The sequence below is a fragment of the Botrytis sinoallii genome, assembly GCF_014898435.1.
Source record: "Botrytis sinoallii strain Bc 23 chromosome Unknown BSIN_001, whole genome shotgun sequence".
NCBI classification, from domain to species: domain Eukaryota; kingdom Fungi; phylum Ascomycota; class Leotiomycetes; order Helotiales; family Sclerotiniaceae; genus Botrytis; species Botrytis sinoallii.
In genome coordinates this window covers 2,483,972-2,496,570 of record NW_024066028.1, presented here as the reverse complement: position 1 = coordinate 2,496,570, position 12,599 = coordinate 2,483,972, and the positions used below count along the sequence as shown (strand labels likewise).

General features: G+C 42.9%; 5 protein-coding genes across 5 annotated transcripts; 2 read left to right on the top strand and 3 right to left on the bottom strand.

The window, feature by feature from the left end:
* Nucleotides 1-771: 771 nt before the first annotated feature.
* EAF02_000556 (uncharacterized protein) lies at nt 772-1,946 on the bottom strand (the record flags this gene model as incomplete). Its single annotated transcript, XM_038896604.1, has 6 exons — nt 772-1,029; nt 1,087-1,262; nt 1,315-1,388; nt 1,443-1,576; nt 1,630-1,874; nt 1,928-1,946. 6 exons carry the CDS (start codon nt 1,944-1,946, stop codon nt 772-774), a joined length of 906 nt encoding a protein of 301 aa, XP_038763463.1.
* A 2,569-nt stretch (nt 1,947-4,515) lies between these two features.
* Nucleotides 4,516-6,160, bottom strand: EAF02_000555 (uncharacterized protein). Its single transcript, XM_038896603.1, has 2 exons — nt 5,619-6,160; nt 4,516-5,516 (listed from the first exon to the last, which is right to left on the bottom strand). The coding sequence occupies exons 1-2, from the start codon at nt 5,964-5,966 to the stop codon at nt 4,743-4,745; spliced, it is 1,122 nt and encodes a 373-aa protein (XP_038763462.1). The 5' UTR covers nt 5,967-6,160; the 3' UTR covers nt 4,516-4,742.
* A 196-nt stretch (nt 6,161-6,356) lies between these two features.
* On the top strand, nt 6,357-7,172 carry EAF02_000554 (uncharacterized protein). The gene is made up of 3 exons (XM_038896602.1): nt 6,357-6,471; nt 6,629-6,785; nt 6,856-7,172. Exons 2-3 carry the CDS (start codon nt 6,660-6,662, stop codon nt 6,925-6,927), a joined length of 198 nt encoding a protein of 65 aa, XP_038763461.1. The 5' UTR covers nt 6,357-6,471; nt 6,629-6,659; the 3' UTR covers nt 6,928-7,172.
* A 275-nt stretch (nt 7,173-7,447) lies between these two features.
* EAF02_000553 (uncharacterized protein) lies at nt 7,448-9,038 on the bottom strand. Its single transcript, XM_038896601.1, has 3 exons — nt 8,772-9,038; nt 7,824-8,710; nt 7,448-7,712 (listed from the first exon to the last, which is right to left on the bottom strand). The coding sequence occupies exons 1-3, from the start codon at nt 8,849-8,851 to the stop codon at nt 7,636-7,638; spliced, it is 1,044 nt and encodes a 347-aa protein (XP_038763460.1). The 5' UTR covers nt 8,852-9,038; the 3' UTR covers nt 7,448-7,635.
* Nucleotides 9,039-9,774: 736 nt separating this feature from the next.
* Nucleotides 9,775-12,328, top strand: EAF02_000552 (uncharacterized protein; the record flags this gene model as incomplete). The annotated part of the gene is made up of 2 exons (XM_038896600.1): nt 9,775-10,165; nt 10,320-12,328. 2 exons carry the CDS (start codon nt 9,775-9,777, stop codon nt 12,326-12,328), a joined length of 2,400 nt encoding a protein of 799 aa, XP_038763459.1.
* Nucleotides 12,329-12,599: the final 271 nt, after the last annotated feature.

Here is a 12,599-nt window from a genome sequence, read left to right as displayed (position 1 = left end):
ACTTGTTACTTTCATTTTTGATTCAAATAATGATTCTTCGATTTGATTTCGAGTATTGAAAACTGTGTACATTTTCAATCTCCCGATTTTCATCCTGCTGAAGGGCAGACAACCTTTCCTTTATGCTCGAGAAAGGGGTTCCGGGACGACATTCGATTTTTTCAAGTACGATAGTGATATTAAGCAGAAGTTTGCATTTTCCGTTTGTCATTGTCACGATCGATGTGGCTCATAAGTCTAACTGACTGTCAGCCTGTTGGCGACTTGGCGTACAACAGCCTGTTGGAGACATACTATCCCCCCCCAAAATACCGCTTGATAATGAATTTCAAGAAGTTTCCAATGTACTATTAGTTGATCTTGAATAGTAGGTAGTAATAAACAATGCCCTTGAAATGACTTGTCTTGATATGCTGTTGTGTAAATATCGAACTGACAAACGTGACATTAAAATACATTATGTATCCGCAACTCTAGTTTCAACCAATCTCATGAGTATATTTCAACTCAACAAGGGTAGTACCCCATCCCTCCTCAAGAAGCTACCTTTGGCTTGGAGGTATCTTCCAGCAACGTGTTGAAAACGAGACCCAGTGAATCCAACGACCAATTTCATTCGGTCAATCATGATTATAACTCCAACTCAACTTTTGAATCTCTATAGCCCAACCTCTAATGCGGCTCTAAAGCCAACGCCAATTCTCTTTCTCAAGTCATACAATATCTATTTCCAACTCCGAACCTCAAGCTGTTCATAACGACTTGTGAATATTACACCATTTGAACGTCGTAAGTATCACTGTTTCCAATCTTCTGCATCTTTGTTCTAAAGGCGACGTTCTTCCTCGCTTTCCTCCCTGGAATGCTTGAGTCCGGATCCGCCATGATGCGACCGGGATGAAATATGTTAAGAATAACGAGAGCAAAAAGCATTGGGACAGAGTCGAGAGAGTATTGGAAGGCCTCGTGGTTGGGAATACTACTTTTTAGGCCTTGAGAGTATTCAACGAGACGGAAAATGATTCTGAGCTATGAGGTGGGTTAGAAAAGAGATTCGAGAAGCTGGGGGAGAGGGATGTGCCTTACAGTTATCAGTAATATGACTGCATATAAGGCATAGAGTAAGGACCATGCTTTTCGTGGAGTATAGATCTTTCGACGGGACTGGTCACGAAGTGTCTGATGGAACTTGAAGGCGAAGAAAAGGAAGACGAAGATGAAGAATTGCTGTATTCCAACACCACCCATGTAGACATGAAGGCCTAAAGTAATGTTAGCTAGCTCAAGCAAACGGAATCTGCGATGATCACACACCATCCAAGATTTCACTTGAAGTTGCGGTGTCGCTGGATGCAGTTGCAGCTCCGTAAACCTGAATGATAAGTGCTCTGAGTTCTATGTTAGTGCTGGATTGAAACTTTTAGGGGTTTGACTAGACATACACAATATCTAGAATCACAAAGTAGAGTCCAAATCTCCATGCCGTTACTTTCCATATCGTAGCATCTGTGGAGTAATTCCAGATCATCCTTCCCATGACCATATATGTGAAGGCATTTGTGAAAAGTGGTGCAATCTAGACACATAGGTTAGTTTCATCAATCAATGTTGATTAAGAGAATCACTCACTAAAATTAGAATAAACCAAGCTGCATAATCTGCAAAACTAGCAGGAATATTTATGCTAGCAACTCTGAATATATACGTAAGAGTCTGTGCTAGTCCTGATGCTATAATGACCCAACAGTATGCCTTTCTATAGAGGATAGCTTGGGCCAAGTGAGCTACAGTGGTGAGAAAGAATAGGACGGCAAAAAAGTAGGCGGCACCGACGTTGGGACAGAAGCTCCATTTTGTATGAGGGGTATAAAGGGCTAAGTAAATCAGGACTCGTGGGTGATGAAGGGAAGGGATATTTGGAGCTCACCAGCACAAGTTCCGTTCATTTTTGAAAGCTCATATAAAACACTCTGTTGTGAGTATTATGTACGAAAGATGCAAAGACTCAGATCTATACAGATGCTGTGAATGAACTCTTTGCATAAAATTGAAGCCGATTATGATAGTGAAGAAGTCAATTGAAGAACAACTTGAAGTTCATCTGACACGTTGTACTAAGTTATATATTTCGCACTTCGGAAACCACACAACCCCATTTGCACTTGTCGCTGAGGCGCAGACAGCTCGCTCGTATGGTCAACATAATACTGAATATAACACTATCAGAGTATCCAATGCCAATACTGGCATAGAATCCTAAATATGATTCGGTGATTGTAATTCCCCATAGTCCTTGCTTACCTTGCTAAAAGGCTGGTATGAATTCAGACGCAGGGACTTGGTTGAGAAGGCATGATTCGTTGAATCGTAGGGACATGTTCATCGGATCAAACTTCGCAGTTTGACTTAGAAGGAGTTGAACTTGTTCAAACAATGGCATGTGTCTATCCTGCCATCTGGGGCAATCACCTCGTTCGGACTGTTGGTGAAGGACAATAAGCGGGCCTCGACTCTTTTGTCAATTCTTTCATTGGCCTGATCGTAGGTACACCCTGCTTGTGTCTGTGCGCAACCTTTTTTCCCGCTTGACTGGGGCAATCACGTGACATAATCGCGACTAACAGAAAAGCCGAGTGTCAAAAACCTACGGAGTTCATGGTATATCTCGATCGAAGTTTGATATCAAAAGCATCAATAGAAATACCACTCCTTTAAACTCTCTATAATACATTTCTTTTTGCGGGTTCGGCGTTCGGATTTTTCTGTTAATTGCGGGGCACTGTGGTTGTAATTCTTCAGTATCCTGCTAATTGCCATCCTGGTTGACCGTCAATCCTGCACTACCCAGGTACATGGCGCAATTATATACTTTGAATCTTGCTTCCTACTCGAGCAATTCCTAGTAGTCTGTATGTTTTTCTGTACAACTCTGCCTTGGCCGGTAACTAAGCCCCTTTCTATCATAAGATGTATTGTGTTGACTATCACTGCCAAACATTTCTCCATTGATTGGAACAAAAATTAATTTTGATTCCTAAAATCACTATATTTTTAGCATCTCTACCATTCCGAACGGTAGTCGTTCGCCATTGGATTCAAGTTTCTCAAGCAAACGGGGGGTAACGACGCTTTGGAAATTTATGATCATGTTCGCGATAAGTACAGCATCAATGGCTACAAGATCCGAGTGGGCCAGACTATTTGTAACGCCTTGTTAGATGAGCCAGCATTGTTGGCTACGGTAACGCCAGAACAATAAGTCAGCAGTTGAGCGGTGGTGATATTGCAAGAGCAAGACCATTTGGACCCAACAATTTTAGAGGAGTACATTAACTCATGCATCTCTGAGGACAATCGACTCTATCCCAGACTTCTGTTCAAGAACAATATCCGAGCCATTGGACTTAGCGATCCAATATCGGCTTCGGTGGTCGCAAGTCATCAAGCAAGTAACATTTGACGTGGCAGACACTCTTGGAACTTCATATCTATTCTTGAAACTTAGGAACAATACTCGAATATAGGCTCGTAGGTCTCATGTCTCGACGTGACCGGCGTCAAGCCATGGTATGCGAGAGGACAGGTTATGTTTCGTATGGTGTACATGTTGTAACGAACAATCTCTCCAACAGATCCGAGCGATGACGTTCGCTTCCATCTTAGCTCGCCTCCCTCCTCAAAGTTCGTCTCGGTCTCGAAGTTGAAATGCCATATAAAGCCGTCTCCTCCCCTCCGACCACTCTACTTTTATTACTGCGACTTGTGTTTATGTAAATGCTGGTTGGGGTACTTGCCGGCTATTAGAAAAATTCTGCCGACCACCCTAAAGTGGTCGGTAGCACCAATCCTGACCTACAGCAACCCTGATATAGTGAAATATATTTTATAAATCAATAGTAAATCAATTATACAATATATAATATTAAATTTTAGTACAGATGATAGCTTTGATTAGCCTTTTAATTTAGTATTGAATTTCTAATAATATATATTTTATCTAATGATTTGTAATATTATAAAATATAATATTTTTCTCTTGAGTTCAATTTGAAAATATTATTTTCTTGATTCCGAAGTTTTAAACAAGATCTAATTCATTACTAACTTTACATCTATATCTTCACTATTAATACTCAAATAATCATTCTTAATAACTATATTGAGGCTATTCTAATAAACATTTTTATCTTTTCATTTCTTCAATTGAATGTATAATTGATTTATTATTAATTTATAAAATAATTTCACTATGTCAGGATCGCTGCAGGTCAGAGTTGGTGCTACCAACCACCTACGGGTAGTTGGCCATATTATGAATAGCCGACAAGTAGTCGTTGGGTTTGATTATTAGTTTCATTTTTTGGACTGAATATTCTATGGGCAACGTTGAATCTAATCTAGTTAATACTACGCCGGAAGACCTTTCGGAAGCATTAAAAGCACGAATAGTCATGCGGATTAGTGAATATGTGAGAATTTCAGCAAGTAAGGTTATACAACGATGAAAGCTATTTCAATAAAGAGTAGATTGTATTGTAATAATTTATCCCTGGGCTGAATTCTGAGATTTCCCATATTTCCCTGCAATACGAAAACTAGACCAGACCATGTAGAAAAACCTACTTATACGCCATATTTTTCTCCTATCCTTCGAGCCAAGTCGAAAATTTGTAGCAATCAATGAGAAATGAAACCTTCACGAACTCCGAAATATCAGATCGTCAGAAACAAACCAAACCCACTCATCTCAAGCCACCACTTCTAGCACTCTCCCCAACCCTAACGTTCTCATCTTCCTCTACATCCTTATTCCTTAAGCTATCTCTGCCTCTTCCAATGCTCACACTGGCCGACGTACTAACACTCTCACTTCTTGGTCTGTTCAAACTTGCATCACTCTGTCTTCTATCCCTTATCGTCCTCTCCAACTCCCTAATCCTCTTCTTCAACGCTTCATTCTCTCTCTTCACATTTTCTAATTCCTGTCTTTGAAGGGCTGCCTCCTCATATCTTGCTGTTGTTGGCACGCTTGTCGCACTACCAACTTCACCCGCAGTGCTACCCATTGTTGGTACATTACCCGATGAATAATCACGATGTGGTAGCATACTAGGTCGTTGTTGGTGATAGAAATGCGAGAATTGATCCGCATGTCCATAACTACCGCTCAATGGTGCAGGACTACTGGCTCCGGATCTGTGAACACCAGTTGTGGAGTTTTGGCGACTCAGGGAGATAGCTTGAGGTAGTGAATCGACGCGTCGAGCGGCAGGGGCGGCGATTCCACTGGTCGTGCTGATACTGCCTGCTGTGGCAGTAATGCTTCGAGTGGAGGTGCTGGAAGATGTGCGGTGATGGCGACGGTGTGAAGGAATGGGGTGGTTGGGTCCGGATAGGAGATGGTTTGAGTTATCTAACCCATCAGGGTGGCCTGCGGAAGTGGACGAGGTATTTGAGACGACGGAGGCATTTTGAGCAGCACGAAGCATGCTCAGCTCGCGGGTTAATCGATTCACCTATCATAGCATCACAAAGATTAGTACACATAACCAGAATACAAAGCTTTCATTGTCTGAAAGAATCACTAGACATTTGATAAACTATCGGAATGTACATACGACAGCTTCTTGTTCTTTCTCCAGTTGTAGATGTAAATCCGCAGCCGTCAGAGGCCTTGGGTGTCTTAACGGTCCAGGTCCCATTCCTACACCGGTATTATCTCCTGAAGGAATCGTGCCAGTTGCAGATGTCAAAATATTATTGGAAGGCGACATCAAAGGAGGTGAAGCTGCAGTGACAGCACTTTGGTTCGAAGGGAGAATATTTAAGGAAGAAGTCGATAGATTATTTGGGGAAGCCATTGCTTGAGAAGTGCGTCGGGAAGGAGTACGAGATGTAAGACGTGGAGATGCTATCACCTCCTGAGGTCTTGGGGATATAGGTATTGAGTTTAAATCTGGTGCCATCACTTTCACCGAAGTGAGCACGGAGTGGATTGTAGACTTTCGCGCGACGATAAATACACGTTTATGTATTGCTAGGTTTCAATAGTGCGGGACCATATTATACATAGGAGTAGGATTAGAATAACTTTGTAAATCAATTAGTTAATCTAATTGTAACAAAATCATAAGGCTGTAGCACTATTGCTGAGGAACGGTTTGATAGCGCATCCATGGATAATTTAGAAAGGGTGAGGCTACCTAGGTAATCTTGGCATGTGGCTTGTGACTTGTGACTTGTGGCTGACACTCAAAGCTTAGCAAAATCACATGATCCTATTTAAGCCTGGAGTAAAAGCCCCGAGTTCATGTCACAGTGAAAGGATGAAGTGGGGGGCAACTTTCTCTATGACGTATGAAGCTTAGAGGGGTATATAGAAAAGGAGAAGCTTGTTTCTGTCAACCTTCATATCTAAAACTCTACACAACTTTACTATCCATCTCTCAAACTCAATTCCTCTTCATCAATGTAAGTTTATACTTGATCACTCACATACTCAATCATCTGCATCGACTTAACATCGTCGTTTGGTCCCTCGCTTCGTACAAGCTAACCTCTACCTCCTATTCCATGTTCCATACAACAAATCTCAAATTCATTCTTCAGTCAAACTAATTGTCCTTAGAACTATCTAAACACACATACACACATACATCATGCCTGAAGGACGTCAATCACCACCACCTGAGACCCAATCCGGTGCTCAAACAGGTGCTCCCTCCGATGCCAAGGGAGTCAGCCAAGGAGGCAACAACCAACAAGACAGCAAATCCGATCTTGAGGTACGTAAAGTTCATACCTGCTCGTTGAGTAGACATCTAACCAGATTCAATGCTAACACACTTCTCACAGAACCTCTCCTCAAACCCAAAGGGACCTCTCGATGATCACTCAAACGAGACTCGCTCAAAGACTGAGAACTAAACGCGAACTGATATGAGGGTGTTCGGGATAATGAATGGAAACATGTATATTAGTCGCACTTCCAAAGGAAGTGTACGTATTGATACGATATGAGATGATATGATACCGTCATGAAATGGGAGGAGTTAAATGAGACAATGAAATAAACTCGTTATCAAGTATTCTGGTGTGATGTTGGCTTACTTCTGTCGTGAGAACGTGCAAGGTGTATCAATATTTCTATATAGAATACAGACTCTTTGAAAAACATATATTGTCACACATTAGTTGGTTCAATGAACAGCAGAGGGGCTCAGTATTTTCCAACGGTCTTGTTGACCTATATGCAGGTCTACCTATCCATATCTCAACAACAGGCTTGTAAGATTACATAACTAATCCATCAACAGAATGTTGTCATGCATTATCGTCACGGTTTTCTGAGTAATTATGTGGACACAAGCGTCACTTTTTATAAAAATTGCCAAGTAAACAGGACTCTTTGCCGTCACAAATAACATCATATCAGGGACGCACGTAATTGTGGTGAAAAACAAATGATATTTAATTCGCGAATTGATCATTAACCTTCATATTCCCCCAACGCATCGCTTGCAAACAACCGTCCAACTTAATCTGATAGTTCATCCCTAATATCCGTTTTCTGTAACCATTCACACCGATCCCAAAAATTGCCACTCTCATAAAAAGATCAAAAACACAAAACGCTCAAGCAAAGGTTGGCTTCTCAGATTGAGAATCGAGAGGTGCAACCTTGGTTGAGTCCACAATAGCTGCTGAATCAGCTGGTTAAAAAAGCTAAGTCAGCAGGTAACTAATGATACAATTTGATTTCCATGACCAGCAACGAAAGAAACATAAAAGAATGATCTATTTGCAACATCCAGTGCAAGCACATTGGCCTTCCGCACAAGGACAGTCTTTACTGTCTCCACCACACTTGCAAGTCGTCTTGTCGCTACCAGCAACCTTCTCTGTTTCGGCCTTGGGACAGGAGTTGCAGCTGCACTGACCAGGAGCACAGCCACATTTCGAGGTATTACCACCACAACCGCAGGTTGTTTTATCAGAACCTGGAACCTTCTTGACATCGGACTTGCCACAGTCGCTGCATGCACAGGATCCAGGGGCACACGGACATTCTCCAGAAACTGAACCACACTTACAAGTTGTCTTCTCGGTACCAGGAACCTTTTGTGGTCCTTCCTGTTTCTTGATATCTGCCAAACGACGAGCCTCGGCGTGAATATCCTGAACTTGGCGAGAGGTTTGTGTGTAGAAGTTGACAAGCTTTTGACCAGTTGGGGTTCCGGCAGCCTTCTCGTAATAAGAGGTTAATCCAGAAAGGAGGGAGCTGGCCTTTTGGGTAACACCATAAGATTGATCGACACCCTTGGCCTTCTCAGTGGCATGGTACTTGCTGTCGAGACTGTTTAAGGTGGCGAGGAAGCGGTTAGAGACTCCATGCTTTTGGTCCAGGTCGATAGCACGTTGAGCAGCGGTATCTCCAATGGCATAGCCATGGGCAAGATATTCTGCAATGATACGGCTTCTTGGCTTCTCCTCCTGGGTAATCTCGTCGCTATCACGTTGCTCATTGGAAGTATAATGGCTTCCATCGTCCTCGTTGGATCCAGATGCACTTGTAACCTTAACCTGGGTAGATCCAAGTTGAGTGTTGTCGAGTAACAGAGCAGTCTTAGCTGCGGTTTCCTTCTCAAACTGAACGGTGGCGTTTTGTGTCTCTCCAACGGATCCAACTTCAAGGCTAGTAATCTTTCCACTATATTGATGTTAAACTCTTGCAAGGAAGTAAAAACTTGAGGAATGGAGTTGAAGCTCACCAGAAGCTGAAGAAGTCTTTAACTTCTTTCTCGCTGGTCTGCGAGGAGATGTTCTTGACGTGTACTGTATTGGCAGACATGATGATGAGGATGGATGATAGTTTGTGAGTTTGTTTTATTATTGAGTTGTTTTGTTACAAAGAAGTTTGACTGAATTGCGTTGAGTGTAGAAAAAGTTGATGGTTTTTTGTTGAATTGTATCGTGGCTCTTTGAATGTATTTGTAGCATGCAATGGAATGGGAAACAGGGGCGAAAAGTGGGCAGATCAATATGGCCAAAAACAAGAGGGGTAATTGCGTACGTCACTGTGGCGTATGTGGCTTGTGAATGACAGCGATGCTGAGTTTACTTTATATAAGCAGAAACACCCAATCAAAGCTCATGATCTATCGCCAGTGGTTTCTGGTGAACTCCTGGGCTACTCCGTACTAGGTAGGGAGGTGCGTAGGTACCTAGTAGGTAGCCAAGGAGAAACAACTAGAATCCTCCACCAGCTCCTACAATTGTTAGCATTTCTATCATTTGAATACTATCAACACGCGTGAAGTTTGGTATAGAATATTAGCATAGTTCGTACATGGTATCAAGAGAAGAAGGGCGCGGGAGCGTAGCATTTACTAGTTACCTTACGTAACAGAAGACTAATAACATGGGAAAGTGAGAGCACGTGTGTTTATCGGCACATATAGCAGAGGTCTATTGACATTGGAACGAAAGTACGTGGATGGAAAGTACATGCCACTTATCTTCACTCATCGCAGGAAAGTACCAGATGGGAAAGGATTGTTTTCTCAACGAACAATAGCAAGCCATTAACGTAGGAAAGTGCGATTGTGAGAGGGAGTAGAACGGCACAAGACGCTTGCTTCATGAACATCACGAGATATGACAACAACGTATAACGCACAATATACCCTATCGCGATTCTAGTGAGGTTGTCATTTTATTGGTCGTCAACAAACAGTATCCATTGGTTAACACGCCCCTTCAACGTTGCTCATTATGGGGTTTCAACTAGACTTAGCGGCTGCCGAAGACGCAGATATACTTGCAGATATGCATCTGAACGCCTTCGCTCGAACGCCTTTGCAACGTACTCTATTTCCAACGGAAGAAAGCCTTGCAGGCTTACGTGAATGTCTCAAACAGGATGTACTCCTAACTTTGAAAGAAGGAAACGTTGAGAGAATCAATTTGGTAGTGCGAGACACCGACGACATGAAGAAAATCATCGCAATAGCCAAGTGGGATCTGCCTGAGAAGATCCCACGGGCCGTTTGTCCTCTCGCTCATATATTCCCTCCAAAGGATTCCTGCGGGGACCTTATCAAACAGTACAGTGCTAAGCAGGAATCTAATAAGATGAAGGTCATGGGTGATGCCCAATGCTATCGTAAGATTATCCCAGTTTTGTTCATACTAGTAATTCCCCCACCAATGTATTCGTTGTTTGAGTAAGCACCCAGAAGCATCTGTTTATTAAGTCTTTCAGGTTGCTTTTTTGGTCTCAGATTGTATCCACCACTCCTTCTGACAGCGCAAGATAGGTCTCACTTCAGTCATCACTCTGCCTCAATATAGGAGACGCGGAGCTGGAACTTTATTGACTAACTGGGGACTGTTAAGAGGGGAGAAAGAAAAAATTCCAGTATACCTGGAAAGTCCCGTTTCTACTTTGTCTTTCTTTCGAAATTTGGGCTTCATTCCTGTGAATGAGTTTTCAATATCCTTACCCCGGAGCCGAGCCCCTGGCTATATTCATAGAGAAACATGTATGATCCGAATATTTCGAGAATGTGATGCTAGAGAGGAAGAAATTGACTACTGGGACTCAAGTCTCGACATTGAAAGTCTAACGACTGATTATGAAGCTGGTGTCAGACCTCAACTCGTAGTGCAAGCTATTTATGACCGCATCGAAGCATATCGAAACATACAACCATCTTTGTGGATTTACCTTCAGCCCATTGAAGATGGTATGGCTTCAGCCAGAGATTTGTGCAGGCGTTGGCCAGATAGATCTAATAGGCCACCACTGTGGGGTATACCTTTCAGTGTCAAGGATAGCTTTGACATTGCTGGAATTCCCACCACGATTGGATGCCAAACACTTGCATACACTCCTAACTCTTCATCACTAGTCTACCGAAGATGTATCGACGCCGGTGCACTTTTTATTGGAAAGACAAACATGGATCAACTAGCTACTGGCATGACAGGTTGCAGATCTCCATTTGGCACGCTGCACTCAGTTCTCAGCCCAGACTACGTTGTTGGTGGATCGAGTAGCGGTAGTGCCATAAGTGTTGCTGAAGGCTTAGTGTCATTTTCTTTGGGCAGTGATACCGCAGGCTCGATTCGAATTCCCGCGATGTTTAACAATATTGTTGGATTCAAACCTACCAAAGGAACCGTTTCAGCTCAAGGGGTTGCGCCAGCTTGTCTCCATCAAGATTGCATTTCTTTTTTGGGTGTCACTTCAGAAGTCACTGAAAAAGTTTGGAGGGTTTGTCAAGGATTTGATAAAGAAGACTATTTTGCCAAACCTCCACCATTCCAGATCTCATCACGCGTATATTCCGAAGATACCAGAGATTCTAAGGATGCCTTGCCATCATTCAAGTTTGGTACACCACCGGACTCTGCGCTTGAAGCTTGTATCCCCATCTTTCAAAAGCAGTTCAAACTTGTAATTGCAATTTTAGAAGAGCTGGGCGGCCGGCGAGTGGATATGGACTGGACGCCCTTCGCATCCGCCAACGAGCTTCTTTACGGCGGTACGTTCGTTCTGGAACGACTCACAACACTACCCGATGGCTGGTTCGACAAGAACAAAGACACACTTCACCCAGTCATTCGCTCTGTCTTCGAGAATGCACTCGCACGTAAGAGCACGGCCGTTGATGTATTCAAAGATCTACAAAAGCAGGCAAAGTACAAAAGAATGGTCGAAGAAATTCTCACGCTAGACGATGATTCTCACGAATTAACCGTTATGGTAGTTCCCACTGCACCTTTTCACCCCACCATTGAAGAAGTGTCAAAAGATCCCATTTGTATTAACGAAAAGCTTGGCGCCTTTGCTCATTTTGCCAATGTTCTGGACCTAGTAGCTGTAGCGCTCCCTTGCGGGACATATAGGGTTGAAATTAGTGACACGGAAATCTTGCCGTTTGGTGTTACGATCCTGGCGGGAACGGGTCTGGATCGACATCTTCTGCATTTGATCAAGAGATTAGAAGATCCGTTGAGAGATATTGAAGACGATTTAGGATCAAATACCTCGCTGACAGGGGCCGAGGAATTTTCAACGAGAGCTTCTGAGGAAAATGATTATTTGGACAATACGGTCAGCGATATTGGGAAAGACACGACGGCAGAAGTTGAGGTAGATACGAGGAAAGGTGTCGAGAACAGTAGCAACTTGGAGGAAGTGTTGAGGAATATCGAGGACGAAATGTTGAAAGCTCATTCGGACAGTGATGAATTAGAGGAAAAGATGGGAGACACCGATGAAGACATGGTGAAATCTGCGAAGGGAAATAATTTGACTTAAGGCATGCGTCAATGACAACGGAAAAGTATCCGGTGGAGGCTGACGATTATCATGATATATTGCAAGAAACATCGAAAGATTTTGATGCAGGAGTTCCAAGATCGATGAGGCAGCGCTGATTTTTGATCTGGACGCGGACGAGGACGAAAACCTGAGCCAGATGCACATTTTTTGGATGCGTCATTCCAGTCTCGTTCCCTACTTGCCGAGTCTCGGGCTCATATAGCATTCTATTGACAATCCTGCAATGGTAGACAGCTTTGAAATGTTG

What these genes read in the sequence shown, in the direction of transcription:
- EAF02_000555 (XM_038896603.1), bottom strand. Translation starts at nt 5,966, where the DNA reads ATGGCACCAGATTTAAACTCAATACCTATATCCCCAAGACCTCAGGAG. An exon ending in AGAAAGAACAAGAAGCTGTC is followed by an intron (nt 5,517 to 5,618) that starts GTATGTACATTC and finishes ATGCTATGATAG; the next exon opens with GTGAATCGATTAACCCGCGA.
- EAF02_000553 (XM_038896601.1), bottom strand. Translation starts at nt 8,851, where the DNA reads ATGTCTGCCAATACAGTACACGTCAAGAACATCTCCTCGCAGACCAGC. An exon ending in AAAGACTTCTTCAGCTTCTG is followed by an intron (nt 8,711 to 8,771) that starts GTGAGCTTCAAC and finishes ACATCAATATAG; the next exon opens with TGGAAAGATTACTAGCCTTG. An exon ending in TCCTTGTGCGGAAGGCCAAT is followed by an intron (nt 7,713 to 7,823) that starts GTGCTTGCACTG and finishes TTTTTTAACCAG; the next exon opens with CTGATTCAGCAGCTATTGTG.
- EAF02_000554 (XM_038896602.1), top strand. Translation starts at nt 6,660, where the DNA reads ATGCCTGAAGGACGTCAATCACCACCACCTGAGACCCAATCCGGTGCT. An exon ending in ACAGCAAATCCGATCTTGAG is followed by an intron (nt 6,786 to 6,855) that starts GTACGTAAAGTT and finishes CACTTCTCACAG; the next exon opens with AACCTCTCCTCAAACCCAAA.